We start from the raw sequence: 15,682 nt of genomic DNA on the forward strand, positions 1-15,682 counted from the left end.
AAATCCCAAATTTCTGATAAGCCATGATTTTATATAATTTTAGCACTAAAATTTCTTTGGAAGCTGATCCAAATGGTTAGAAACTCTTTGAATCTTTTACTCATCCCACTTTTATGAACATTTATTTGTTTTGCTACACAGATATGAATTTGTCTGCTGCTTCAGACTTTGCTGAGGATAATGTGCATGACATGACCTGTATTACTTTTTAAATCTGAAGAATTCAGTTCTGAGACACATCTGTCCCCTTAAGAAATTTGAAAAGTTCTGTGCTTTGGCAAAATAGTTAAAGTCACAGTCTACAAAAATTGCTTACTTCTTATTATGTTTTTAAATTTTTAGTACAATTGTCAAAACATTCATTGTTCATGAAGAACATTTCCTTCTGAAATGTTCATGAAGAATTTTCTTACTTCTATCAACTGGCATTATTCCTCAATGATTTATTTAGAATGGGTCTCATATTCATTGGCAGATTCTTAATGAGTAGTTCATAGAATGGCAAGTACTTTTATAGAATAAATTGTAAAATTATTCTTTCTGATGTGAATGCTACTACAGGTGTTAGCCAATTTTAACATGAACTGTTATGTTTGTAAAATAAGTAATGCCAAAAGGAGGGTAAAAGAAATCTTTTTAAAGAATAAATGTCACTAATAGTAGTAATAACTAAGACATCATTAGTAAGTGCATATCTTATTATATCCATCAGAAGGACTTCTTTGTAAATTTATAATTTGCCTGAAAAAGTGACAGATTGACCTAGAACTTATATTTTAACCGATCACCAGTGGCTCATGCCTGTAATCCTAGCTACTCGGGAGGTAGAGATCAGGAGGATCGCGGTTCCAAGCCAGCCTGGGCAAATAGTTCATGAGACCCTATCTCAAAAAATCCCTCACCAAAAAAAAAAAAAAAAAAAAAAAATAGGGCTGGTGGAGTGGCTAAAGGTAAAGACCCTGAGTTAAAACCCCACTACTGCCAAAAAAAAAAAAAAAAAAAAAAACATATTGTGTAATGATTTAGTTCTTAGCCATTATCCTTTTTTTTTTTTTTTTGGCAGAAATGAAATAAGCAAAAATAACAAGAAAGGATTGTTATGAAAGTGTTAGTAATGATGGTGGTAATAATAGAACATTATCTTCTATTTTCAGATTTTGATAACTCACTGATGATTTTCATGATTTTTTTAAGTGAAAAGTTCCTCCAAATCTGAATGAGTATGTCAGGTCCTTTTCTCCTGAAATATAAATTTCCTCACAGATTTATCCCAAAACAAATTACCAAGTGGAGTATAAGCACTATAATGTTTCCTCTAAAATTTCTCACAATATTTTTACTAAAAAGAAATAATATATGTATCCCAGGTTACTCTAGCCAATTCACCACTGATTTATTCTTTCAAGGAAATTAGCTCTGGATTTTTACTGTTGTTTTGAGAAATATAGTTTACCTTTCCTCAAGTAGATGGGTACACAATATTAATATGTAGTAAATATACTATCAGTACAGATTCCCAGAAAATGGCAATTTTGAATTTTCTGTATTTTTAGAACTGGTCCATTTTCGTAATGTTGCATTCAGAAACAAAGGTTGAGTTTTAATAATTTCATTCTGTCCATAAAACATTAGTAGAACAAACAAAGTTGTTTTCTTAGTAGATAAAGTGCTAAAGGCTTTGAAGATGGTAAATGATGAGTTCATCATTTATTGTAAATGAAAATGTTTGGGCAATGGATTTTCCAGATCCCCATTCATTAAATCTATAGTTTTGTTTAATGGAGTTGTGACATCCTTCTAGGGGCTGTAATCCTTTTAGAACATTGGTTTTTTTAAGAATAGCAATATATTTGCATTATTCATTACCATCAACTTAATCACACTTAAATGTCCTTATATTTTATGTCTACAAGTGGAAATTCATTATTGTATTTTGGTATGTGAGTAAGAAAAGTATGGCCAATTTAAATAAAGTATTTTTGTCACTATGAAAAAAGTTAACTACCTTAGTGAACTTTTTACTTTTAACTTTTCATTATAAGTTGAATATAAATAGCCAGGGAGGGATCAGAGAATGAGTTTTCTAAATGTATAAAGTGCTAATTCTGGCCATTATTTATGCTTTCAAATAACTATGAAAATATGAAACAATAGTGTGCATTTATTGCACAACAGGTAAAATGTAACTGTGCCCAGAGGGAAAGGAGACAAATGAGTTAATTTGTTACAGGCTAGAAGTTAAGAAGACAAACTCAAAGAAATATGACCCACAGCCAGTATAAGAGTTAACCACTAGAAACAGATACAGAAAGCATGATATCAAAGTGGCTATTAAAATGTATTCTATGTTCTTGATGTAGTGGAAAATAGGTTACAGTGATTCAGTGAAGAAATACAAGACTAAAATGAACCTTCTAAACATGCATAATTGATTGAAAATGAAATTTTGAATCATAGTAACATCAGAATAGCTACCATAGACGATATCTATGAGCAAAAGTCCATAAAAAGAGATTATCCAAAATACAGTATAGAGAGTGGGATTGGAGGAAACCTTAAACAAAATAGTGTTACTTACCAGTGGAACAACATCAAATTATATAATACACATGCAGGTGGACTCCCAGAAAGAGAGAAGAGAATGCATGTTTGAAGAAATAAAAGTCAATTTTTTCCAAATTTGGTGAAAACACTACCTAAAATCCAAGACTTAAATTTCTATTCAAGCAATGTAAATATTAAAAAAAAATTTCCAAGATACCTCATACAAAATAAACACCTCAAAAGGAGCCAGAGAGATAAAACATTCTGTAAATAAAGAATAATAGAAAATGCCAACAGATTTCTTGTTTAAAATACTTTGCAAATTAAAAAAATCCATGGTAAGATGTCTTTAGAGTATTGAAAAAAATAGTCTACCTAGAACTCTATACATAACACTTTTATAAAGAGAAAGCAAATAAAGACATTTTTAGATAATTACTGAATCTGTTAATAACAGATCTGCATTGTGAAAAACTGTTAAAGAAAGTTACTAAGACAGAATGAAATAATGCTTGGTGCAAACTTGAATGTAGACAAAAGAAATAGTAAACCTGGAATAAATATAAAAAATGTCACCTGTTGTATCTCCCATTTTAGAACTATTTCCCTCTACTCTTCTCTCTCTCTCTCTCTCCTCTCTCTCCTCTCTCTCCTCTATATCTCTTTCTTTCCCTACCTCCATTTTTGTTATTCCCAAGTACCATGATCCCTCACCTATGTTTCTGTTTGAAAATAGCCACCTAATAATTCAAATTGTAAACCTGACCCCTTCTAGAGATCATTTCCCCAGGAAAAAATGATATCTTTAATAGAAAAATTAGATCATGCTTCCAATCCATTGCCACCTCTGACAAATTTTAAATGACTTCTCATTTCATTTAAAATAAAATTCAAACTTCTGATCAAGGTCCATATAGCTGTTGTGGGATCTGGTATTTGTTTGACTCATTTGCCTAAGTGCTGTTTTCTTAGACTTTAAACCAAGCTATCTCTGGCTATCCTAGTTGCTGTTGTCTTTGGTTTTGGATGCAGCTTTCCTGCCTTTCAGGCCACCACCTTCATATCACAACATAAATAAAACTTTATTTATAATTTATACGTTCATCTTGCAGTTTTTCATAGTATCTGATACAATTTATAATTTAACTATGGCAGCAAGCCTGGGGCTAACACTATTACTGTTCGCATTTTACAAGTAAGGAAAGTGAGCACACTGAGACTGAAAGTAAATAATTCCCCCAGTATCTCAGAATGAGTCATTGGTGGAGGCAGAATTTCAATGCAGGCCATTTGGTTTGAGAGTCTTTGTTCTTAGCTAGACTCTCAGTTACACCTCTATGTTGCAGGAGATCTTTTTTGATTATGGCTAACGTAATGGATATTAGTTCAGAAGGTATGTTGGTCCACTATGAAGTCGTATCAGAATATCACAAACCAAGTGCCCTACACTACTGAGGTTTGTTTTCTCCATTATGGAGCCTGGAAGTCCATGAACAAGATGCCCTAAGGTTTAGCATTTTCCTTGGCCTTCATCTCTTCTCCTGCAGATGGCCTTCTCAGTGTCTTCACATGAGTGTTTCTCTGTGTGTGTGCTCTTGATGCCATACAAGGAAACTAGTCCCATTGAATAAGGAGGTGTCCCACAGTCACCATCTCATCTTACAGAATTGCCTCTTAATGCTTTAGTCTAAACATAGTCACTTCGGTAGTCATGTGTTCAGTGTGGCAATGTGGAGGGCAGCACACTTTGGTCCATAAAAGAAGTATTATTTAATCATTATATACAAAAGTATATGCAATATTTAAATTTCCTTTTTACTCAGTTGGATTCCCTTTTTCTAAAATCCTCTTAAAATATTTCAATATGAAAATTTAAGATTAAACAAAATAAAGAAAAAAGTAAAAAAGAAATTCACCTTTGTGGAATGAGACTCACAAGTCAGACCTTTCCTTTCCAGTATGATCTATTTATATGAGCTACTCTAAGCAGAATAATTGCTATTTGATTATTTTCACTGAATAATTCTATATACTACTTAATATAGTAAAACAAGTTTCTGTGTAAAGACTACTAGTAATCCTTGAATTTTGCCCTATATAATGTCTTTTAACAGTAAAGTTCTGTTATATTTCTAAAAATGTGTCCTAAGAATAGTTTTATAAAGAATTAGGTTGTTGTTCAATCAAAAATTTCATTGACAGTAATTTAAATGACATGGTGCTTTTCAATTTCCTAAGGTCAGGTTTAGGTCTCAGGAGCACAGTAAATACTAATATTCATAAAAGATCACTTTAGTCCACATTTTTGTTGGGTAGGAAATAGAATCTTGATTCTGTAGTTGATAAAAGCAAATTTACCAAAAACAAAAGTATTTTATTCAGCAAGTATATTATATTTTTGGTACAGATATTTTTGATCAATTTGGGTGTTTGCCAAGGTCAGTAATATAGCAAACCTAACAAATTTCCCCTCACAGAATTAAGAAAAATCTAAAATATAACCACAAATAAAGAATAATAGAGACATAAAAACCATAGTTACAGCTGATAGAAACTGGTGTTTAATATATGTCTGATATGTAACTACAATAGACTTTAAAATTTTTCCCCTCATTAATTCCTAAGTACAAAGTCACAGAGACAAAAGCTTGCAAAGAAAAGCCTGATGGAGACCAATCAGGTCAAAATTAACTAACGAGCAAGGCAGACATGAAAGAGAAAAAAGGAATGGTTTTGAACTCAGCAACTTCTTTTAACCTAAATTAAAAAATAAGCCATTCTGCTTCCCTGGAAACAGTCATTGTGGGGTGAGGACAGAAACTGGGACTGACTGGTTCTGACTGTGATCTCAACTATGTCATGTCTTGACTTAAAACTTATACAATCTTTGAATTCAGCACATTACCAAAATGTTTGCTACACTTCCTACAGCCTGTGGAAAAATTAAAAGGTTCACTATGATGAATAAAATAGGCTAATTGAGCAAAACAAAACATTGGCATAATAATTATATATAATACCTTGGGAAATTCTTAATTTTCCTGACAATTTTTATTACATTTATAACAAGCAAACCTAGTTATTACTGGATTTCAGATTGATTCCAGAAACAAAAATAAAGTTAATATCCTGTTAATAATCAAGGAGAAAGTTTGGGTATTAGTAATGAGGAAGAAGTCGTCTGTTAAATTGTCCCCTTATATCACAGCTCACAATGCCATTGTTCATAAGATGTCAAGTTGTACATAGGGTAAATGATACAAGGATTTTCTAATAGACCTATTGTCATGCATAGAATTATGGCTTAGTTTCCATAGAATGCTGTCAATTCAATCTTAGTTCCTTCGAATAGCAATTGTGAAAAGTCACACAAAAGGAGAATTTCTCAAAAAAAAAAAAAACATGAATTAAAGGTCCTTTTCACAGAGAGAAATGATCCTGATAATCTTATATCAATAAGATATGCTTTACATTAAAATTTTACCATGTTTGAAGTAAACATTGCTATGTACTATTGGAATTCCAAGCTCCCTCCAGTTGAGTTAACCCTCTGTTCCTAGGTACTAGATTTAGCAAATAAAAACACTGGATTCCCAGTGGCATTTGAATTTCAGAAAAATATTTTTAGGATGTCACATGTAATCATCGGAACATATTTATGTTAAAAAGTTGTTTCCCTGTAGTTTAAATTTCACTGGGTATTTTGTGTCATGCCTGGCAACCCTAACCTGATGGCAGGACACAATTTTTTAATATTTATTCCATAGAAGGCCAATTAATATATTAGTTTATTTGAATATAAATTTGATGAGATGATTATAAGTTTTATTGACAAACTTGTAGTAGGTTCAATTATCCTGCAATGTATCTGCCTTGTAAGATAACATTTTTATTTACAGATTTTAAAGTACTTTAGCATATCAACATGAAATAGTTTACCAGCAAATATTGTCTTTCATATGAAAGTGATAGGCTTTTAGTCAGATGAACATAATGGTAAACATTTTTTTGTGAAAATAACATGTATTCCACAGCAAGAAATTGTTTATCAAGTTCAGATCTTTGTTTAATACAGTTATTTAGGTATTGATATATCTCTGTTGATAAGAAATTTACTTTGAGAATTTTTTTTCTTACTTTGAGAATTTTTTGATCAAAATGCAAAGCCTAATACTTTTTTCAGAAGTTATGCTTATATGCAAGTGTAGTCGCTTAAAGGATGCTGTGGTCCAGAGTATCCTTATAAGCAAAAAACTATCTTTGATAAGAATTACGTTTATTGAAGAAGGTATGCACATTGCTTTACATTTGAATTTTATGATATTTTTGGAATCTAAAAAATTGTGACTCTAAAGTTGTTTGCATTTTTTCAATGCCTTACTGTATTAGCCCATTTTTCCATTATTATAAAACAATACTTAAGGTTCTTTGGGTACTTTATAAAGATAAGAAGTTTATTTAATGTACACGTTTCAAGGCAGAAAGTGCAACATTGGGCAGCTCCATCAATTTATCTATGTCACATTATTGTAGATTGCAGAGGAGTCAGAAAGATCACAAGGGGAGACAGGAAGCCAGGAAGCATAGGTAGGGGTTTAATCTTGCTCTGTTAGAACAACTTGATAGGGTGAAAATCAACTGAGGGAACTATATCAGTCCCTTCTGAGGGATGGCCTCCAGTGATCTCCCATTAGGTTGGACCTTTCTACGATTCACCACTTCCAACATATGAACCCTTGAGGACACAGGAAAGCTATACCCAAGCCATAGCACTTATATAATGCCAAGTTAGCTCTCCAACCTTGCAGCCTGAGGATGTTTTCAGAGGACACAGCCTTCTATTTTAACAGTGCATATTGCTTTAGAACAAAAGACAGTGATTTAATAATATAATTCCCTGAAAATTAATGGTTAGATTCTGTTCCACAGAATTCTTCTTATTCTGCAAATAGAATAATGCATAACAAAAGATGTGAAGGTAGAGGATATAAGGATATATATTGAAAGCTGTTGAAAAATGGGAAGTAGGAAGTAAAGGGGAAAGGGGTTAAGTGGACCAAAGTAAAGTCCAAAGTTGGGAACTCCTTTGGACATCAACTTTAATATTAATAATGAAAATCAGGACTGTAAAAGAGGTATAGCATGTGTGGGGGGGGTACTAGAGGGAGGGGAGAGGGTGAATGAAGGAGATTAAGGTGATGGTATATGGTAGATGGACTTCCTATACCTATATAAAACAGAACTAAGAAACCTCTTGCAATTGCTTTAAGTGGGGCAGGGAGGGAGTTGAGGGGAATAGATGATGGGGGCAATGTAAATAATGTACAATGTAAGTCTAATTGGAATTGTCAGTATGAATCCCCTTGTATAATGAATATATCATAATAAAAAATTTATAAATAAATAAATAAAACAAAAAATAAAAGAATTTATCAGATAAAATATCAGGTGTATCATGTAATGAAATCAAACATAGCTAGGACTTTCAACCTTTTTAGACACACTTCTATCACACTTTTAAAACAATGTAATTAGATGATTTTTTAAAGAATTTTCTATATGAACATTCCTTTCTAGGATGATTATTGCTAACCACAATTATTTTTAATAATTGGGAAAGCATGATAAATCAAGTAAACCCTTGTCCATCTATTTTTTTAATATAAATACTTTTGGGGTAACAAAGTAAAGGATAGACTAACTGTGGTTCTTCTGAACAGAATAAGTTGCTTTATTTTTATCATCTATTTGAACAAAAAAATGGATACCTGTGAGATATTTCCAATGATAGTAATTTGAAATAGCCAAACTTATGTATACAGTTGTACTTTGGGCAACACTATAGCAGGTTCTTGACAGCTTCATGGTTTGAACATTAGGTAATATACCATAATTCCTATAATTTTCTGTAAGTGGTATAACAAACTTGGTATTTATTTATCTTCTAGATGAAATGAATGATCATCAAAGCACTCTGTCCTATATCCTGATAAACCCATCTCCAGATACCAGGCTTGAGCTGAATGATGTTGTGTAAGTTGATCTCCTATCTCACATTTGGCATATGTTTTTAGAAAACTAATTTAACTTCATATTTTATCTTTACTATTATAGTCCCTTGGTTTTCTTGTGATATGAATGCTTAAAAGTCTGTGTATCATTTTTGAAAAAGTTCATTTGTTGTGTTGTAAAACAGGCAAGATTGCTGAAAAGGAGTTTAATATAAGGAAATAATGATTTGTATTCCTTGATACATATTTGAAGAAATAGGAGAAAATCAGTGAAATAATAAGAGTACGGCTTCAAGGAAAACCTGAAAACTCTATATCATCTAGTTCCAATTACCTTAAACTTCCTAAGATCCAAAGTAAAATAGGTCAAACACATTAGGAAAAGGTCTCTGAGAAGAATTTGATTCATTGGAAAACATGCATTGTATATTGCCAATAATAATAAGATTGCTGCAAAGACATGATGTAGACCTCACCAAGACACTTTCCCTGACATAAACTGCTTAATTAACATAAGTGAGCCTAAAGAAGTGTGTGACAATATGTAAGATGACTTTGCCATGAATAAATTGAACATCAGGTGAGACAGTGCTTTCCTAAATTCAAGGAAATACATTATTGGGAGTCAGATTACAAAAGATGTAAGATATGAGCTAAAGTCTAAAGAGTAGATAGGAATAGGGTTGATGGAAAGTGAGGGCATTCCAGAATAGGGGAAATGTCTTAATTAGAAGAATTACATGGGAAATACTGTTTCAGTTGGCAGTTTGACTGTTGTTTCTGTTTTAGCATTTCTGTTATTAAGTAGTTACACATAAGATTGGAAACACAAATTAGATTGACTCTAAAAGGGCCTTAAATGACAAAATGAAGAGCTCAAACACAACTTTATAGATCATGGTTTAGATATACCTGAGCAAGAAAGTAGTAACAATTTAGAGAGTACTTTGGCAAGGCATTAGTGTAAGCCTGGGACAGAAATCCCTTAGGAGAATCTACCTTCAGGAGCATGGGTCTATCCTGGGCTAGATCAGAAGAAGGTCACCCAAGGTCGCTTACTCCAGATGGCATTGCTGACATGAGACACATGCCAGTGTTCCAAAAGTCTTGGTGAGTGTTAGGTTCACAGGATGCATTTCTATCTGTAGTCAGGAAAATAAGAAGTGAGGTCAGAGATTAGCAGGCGTGAGAACATTTTGTGATGCGGAGCATAAAATGGATCCAAGCAAATGGTTTAAAATTAAAGCTAATATAATGCAAAGAATTTAAAGACCGTCTTGCATGTCATTCATTTCTTTGACCATTTACTATTTTTTTTAGTTTCTATTTAGTTTATTTTTCCTATAGTCTTGATTATTTATTTCCTCCCACTAACGTGAGTTTGGTTTATTCTTGCTTTTCTCATAGCTTCAGTTGAATCATTGGGTTATTTATTCAAAATCTTTTATTTTATTCATGAATGTATTTATTTTTAAGAGAGGGTCTCACTACATACCCAAGCTGACCTTAAATTCACCATCCTCCTGCTTCAGCCTCTTGAATTGCTGGGGTTACAGGTGTGGTCCATCATGCCTGCCTGTTTTTTGATGTAGGCATTTATTCTTATAAATTTCTCTCATGATTCTACTTTTGCCAGATTCCACATGGTTTTGCTATACTATATCCCCATTTTTATTTGTTTCAAGAAATTTTTATAAGCCAATTTTTAGTGTAATTTTTCTATTTTATTATTAGTAATTTTATTCTAATTGTTCAACTTTAATACATGTACACACAAATTACATAAACCATATTCACTCTCCTTTACCAGCTCTATTTACCTTCTCCACCTCTCACAGTACCCTCTCCTGTGAGGACCTGTTTTACCTTCCTGTCCTGCAACTTTTAAGTGTATATTGATTGCTTGAGGGATTTCACCCTGGTGTTTCACACATTTTTATAGCATACTTTACTCAGATTAACCCCCTCTATTACTTACTCTTCATCAGCCTGGTCCCCTATTATTCATCAGCTGGTGAACGTGTACCTGGTACAAATTCGGGAGTTTCCCCTTGGTGATTTCTTATTTTATCCCTTTGTGGTGAGAGAAGATACCTGCTATGATTTCATTTTTTGAAATTCTTTTGAGGTTTCATTTTTGACCTAATATATGATCCCTCTTTGAGAACATTCCATGTGTTGATGAGAATAATGTATATTCTGCAGCTGTTGGATAAATGTTCTGTACATGTCCATTAGCTTAATTTAATATATAGTGTAACCTAAGTCAAAGTTTTTGTCAATTTTGGTTTTGGCTGGGTGATCTGCTCATTGGTCCTAGGATGTTGAGGTCTACTGTACTACCATCTGGTTTTCCTTTTATAGCTAATAATGATTGGTTTATGTGATTAGGTGCTTCAGCTTTGAAAATATAATATACATACATATATATCTATATATAATTATTATTTTCTCTTGCTGAACTGATCATTTTATCATTATATAGTGGTATTCTTTGTCTCTATATAGAGTTGTTGACTTAAGGTCTGTGAAGTACATCTATTACGTATATCTAGTCTTTGATTTATGTTTTCTTTCTCTTCCCTTTCAGTCAATGTATGTCTTTACTGGTGAAGTGAGTTTCTTACAGGAAAAATATGTTAAGTTTTTTAAAAAAAAATACATTCAGCCAGTCTAAGTGTTTTAATTGGGGGAGTTAATCTGTTTACATTCAATCTTATTATGCATAAGTAAAGACGCTTTTGTCACTTTTCCTTTTTTCTGGCTGTTTTGTATATCCTTTTCTCTTTTTGTCCACTCTTGTTCATCTTTCTAATCTGATAGTCATCTATGTTGGTAAGTTTTTATTCTGTTCTCTTTCTCTTTTGTGTATCTGCTGAGTAATGAGTTTCTTACTGCTGCATGTTCACGTGACGTATTTGCCACCCTTTCCTTTCCACTGTAGCCTCCCTTAAACATTTCTTCTAGAGTTGATCCAGTGATGATGAATTCCTTCAGTTTTTGCTTGGCTTGGAAAGTCTCTTTTATTCTGAAAAGTAGCTTTATTTGTTATAGCAGTCTTGATTGGCAGGTTTTTTTTTTCTTTTTCTTTCAATGTATTTTAAAGGATACTGCACTTATCCCATTCTCTCCTGGCTGTTAAATTTCTGATGAAAAGTCTGCTTTTAGTCCAGTGGACATTCTTTTATGTATATCTTCATGCTTTTCTCTTAATCTTTTTGAAATTTACTATTTGTCTTATATTTTTAACAGCTTGACTATAGCATGTTTGTAAGGACCTTCGTTTTAGTCCAATCTCTTAGGAGTTGTTTGACATTCATGGACCTAAAGGTACACGTCTTTCACAAGATTCTTATGTAGCAAAAATAATGCAAATGTTTAGTCACTTACTGGTCTACCACAAGTCTTGTAGGCTTCATTTCCTCTCTCCTCCTCCCTCCATCTCTCCCTCCCCTTCTCTGCTCCTCTGCCCCTTCCTCCCTCCCTCCCTTCTTCCTTCCTTCCCTCCTTCTTTCTTCTTTCTGATTGGCAAAAAACTGCCTTCCTTTAGAAATTCTTTCTTCTGTTTGATCTATCTACTATTGAGGCTTTTAACTATTTATTTTTTGTTTCATTTATTAAGATCTGTAACTCCAAGATTTGTCTGTTTCTTTTTTTATTATCCCAGTCTTTTTCAAATTTCTCATTTAGATCATAAATTGTCTTCTTCATGTCATTAAATTTTGTCATTATTCTCTTATCTCATTGAGTTTCCTTAAAATCATTATTCAAATTCTTTATCAGACAACAAGTTCTTTTCTTTGGGGTGTCTTGCTAGTGTTACTGTGTTGCTTTGCAGGTGTTCTGACACTTTGATTTTCATGCTTACCTCTATAAATTGATATTTGTGCAACTGGAGTCAGTTGTTTGAAGTAATTTTATCATCTTGTTATTTTTGACAAGACTTTCATAGAAAAATATTTTGTTCTGGAGAGGGCTCCTAGGGTATCAGTGGGCACTCTGTGTTCACTTTGATTCTGGGTGGCACATTAGAAGTGTCTATATAGCTTCTTCAGTTTTAATCAATGTTGGTAATGACTGTGAGTGTCATAAGCTTAGGCTGATGGGGTTGTAGGGGACTCTACTGTTAGCTGGCATGATGCTTTCTTGGATGGGGCAAGTTAGCTGAAGTATCTGGGTACCATGCACTTGACGACAGATGGCATTGTTACATTCCGTGGCTTCTGTGAGGATGTAGCTAATCTGGGAGGCCCATGCAGCTAAGATATAGCCAGAGCACCAGCTGAGATGGGGAAGCCATCTGTTTCTGAGAGCTGTGTAGGAGTGGGGCTACCCCTGTGTAACCAGGCCATGCCACACTGATGGGCCTGATCAGGTTGCCATAAGTGTTCAAGGACTGTACAGGTAGTGGCTTAGCAGTGCCTCCAGTTAACCTTCTCAGGTGTTTTGCCAAGCTATTACCTAGAACTAACTGTGGACTGGGCTTCCCACCTGCTTCCCAAGACCTTCGTGGAAAAAAACACTCAGAAAATGCTATTTGGCTACTTTTTGGTGTCACGAGTGGGTGGCCGTGGATGCCTGGATGCCTCCATGAAACTCAGCCAGTCAACTGTCTTAGGAAGGGATGCTTTCATTTCTTTGGTCTGGGGGAGAATGGAAGGTTGCCCATTTACTTTCCAAGGCTTCTGTGAGCTGAGAGTCTCAGGGCAGGCTGCCCAGATGCCGAGGTTGGCCCTCCACTCCAGGGGTAGGTAATGTATCAGTGGTGAGGACTGCCTGTTTCCTTCTAACCTCAACAGGATAAACCACTCAGGGCGAGCTGCCCAGGTGCTTCCTGGGACTGGGGGAAAGGAAACGCCAGAAAACTAATTTGCAGGCTTGAGTGGGCCTAGCTGCTGGGGTCCATTTTCTGACTGCCTCACAGAACCTTGAGTGGGAAAGATACACTGTGAGCTTTTCTCTATCTCAGTGTACTGGTATGGTGACTACAGCTTCCCAATGTGGGCTCAAGGCCGCCTAGGGCTGCAGGATCCTCTGGTAGTAAATGCCTTAGGTGTTCGTGGTGTAGAGGGGATTGCTGGGGTTCTGTTTGTGTTGAACCTTCACTTGAAGTCCCTCTGGGTTCAGGGTTGACATTGAGAGATAGAACAGAAGATGTCATGTTCTTGGTTCCCTTCTTCATAAGACCATCATGTATATCTTCATGCCCAGTGAGATCTCTGCCACATCCACATTGCATTCTGATCATCCCCTTTAATCACTTCAGTGAAGGGTTTCTTGCTTTTTCCTTCTTCTGGTCCTTTATTGTGGAAAGAAGGAATTCTCAGGAACCTTTCCTCAACTATCTTACTGTTATCACTCCTCAGAATGCTTTTTTCCCAAAAGAATTCTGCAGGAAGCAACAAAACCTATGGGCAGGGTGGATTATGATTAGAATGACCACAAAAGTAGGGATGCCATTTAAAAAGCAGTCAGGAAGAAGGGAGTCTGTGATAGCATCAAGATAATAGATTACAAAGGTAAATTTCTATGCAAATATATTGATGAGGGCAAGCAATGATACTTGGAAATTGCAAAATAAGTATAACATAATTTCAGGTTTCAAATTTGTGTGTTGATCAAACAGAAATAAAAAAAAATACTGGTCCATCAAGACAAGTCAAAATGAGAAGAGAATTTTCCAAACTGGAAAGAAGAGTTATTGACTAGAAAAAAGACAGGAAAAAGTGGGAGAGAGGAGAGAAGGGAAGGGGAGGGGAGGGGAGGGGAGGGGAGGAGAGGAGAGGAGAATAAATGAACTGGGTCCAGATGTATTCCTTAAAGGGCTGTGTGGAAATGTCTAGAAAGCAGATAGATATATAGTACTGGAGCTTTGAATATAAACTAGTTCCATGTAGAAAATATTTGTTTTCTAGATAAAGAAAGCTAAAAGGGAATGTTTTTCTCAAAAGAGGTGCATAATAAGAACTAGTAGAAAGATGACCATAGGTCTGTTGTCTAGTATTCAGTTTTAGGACAAATAATAAATGTTTTTCAAAAATTTATTAGTTCCATACAATAGCAAGAGTAACTTTGACCCAAAATACCTGGGAGAAGATTCCTATAATATACCTAAGATATAAGCAATTACAATAAATATTTTGAGGACTGGAATTTAGACACTATAGAGAAACAAATGAATATTAATTCAAACTACTAGAGTTATTAAAGCACTGTTAAAATTACATTAAATATTGATATTGAATTTATGGAGAATTTGAACTTTGACAAAATATATTATCTATGATATGCCTGGCTCCATCTTGGGAACCTTCATTTAGTATGTTACTGCAATGAAACTAAGAAGTTTTTATTCCCTAAACTGATAAACACAAGCAGCTTTTTAATGAATTCTCCAGTCTACCCCATTAATTCCAACATTCTTATACTTCTTTTTCAAATAATTATCATTGTCTTCATTATACAGGCTTGGTTAGCTAGGGTTATTTTATTTGTATTTCATATTAAATTAAAGGTTTCTTAATCCTAATTATTTTACATTCTTAATCCTAATTATTTTTGACAGAATGTTCAAAAAAATATTGTAAACCTTTGTGGTCTATGAATCTTTTCTTTCATCAAATATATATGTTTATAACTTCAAATAATTTCTAAAACTTTTCAATTTATAGATTAAATATATGTTATAATATATGCAGATATGTACATAATTTCAGAGCATTGCCTGCCATCTGGACACATATTTCTTATGAGTTTTAAGCTAATGCATCAGCTTGACTGCTATAAAAATAATTATTCACATCATTGTAATGATATGTATTTGTGGCATTTGGATAAATTTTAGTAGGACTCGAACTATAATAAATTATTGTGATATAATGCTTTTCATGACAAATAACATATAAAAACACAGCTTAAGAACTTTACTATTGGACTCACAGGTTTAGTAGTGATAATGGTGTAGAAAGAAACATTTGTCAAGACATCAATGAATTTAGTGAATAATGGGTCATAGTCGTACTTTTTATTTTTTTCTAAAAATTCACTTTTAAAAGTTCATTCCAAATAAGAGGGCAGCATTAATTTTATTCTAAAATGATAAATGACTAGGTGATAAGTGTTAACAA

At 33.8% G+C, this 15,682-nt stretch overlaps 1 protein-coding gene across 8 annotated transcripts in view; it reads left to right on the forward strand.

The window, feature by feature from the left end:
- Nucleotides 1-15,682, forward strand: part of Kcnt2 (potassium sodium-activated channel subfamily T member 2) — a 363,205-nt gene that overhangs the window by 335,697 nt on the left and 11,826 nt on the right. For all 8 annotated transcript variants that reach the window (XM_074048756.1, XM_074048753.1, XM_074048759.1 and 5 more), the window contains one exon: nucleotides 8,493-8,577. In XM_074048756.1, the coding sequence (XP_073904857.1) occupies nucleotides 8,493-8,577 (85 nt within the window). The remainder of the gene's footprint in view (nucleotides 1-8,492; nucleotides 8,578-15,682) is intronic.

This window comes from Castor canadensis, chromosome 11 (genome assembly GCF_047511655.1).
Source record: "Castor canadensis chromosome 11, mCasCan1.hap1v2, whole genome shotgun sequence".
In the NCBI taxonomy this organism is placed as follows: Eukaryota; Metazoa; Chordata; class Mammalia; order Rodentia; family Castoridae; genus Castor; species Castor canadensis.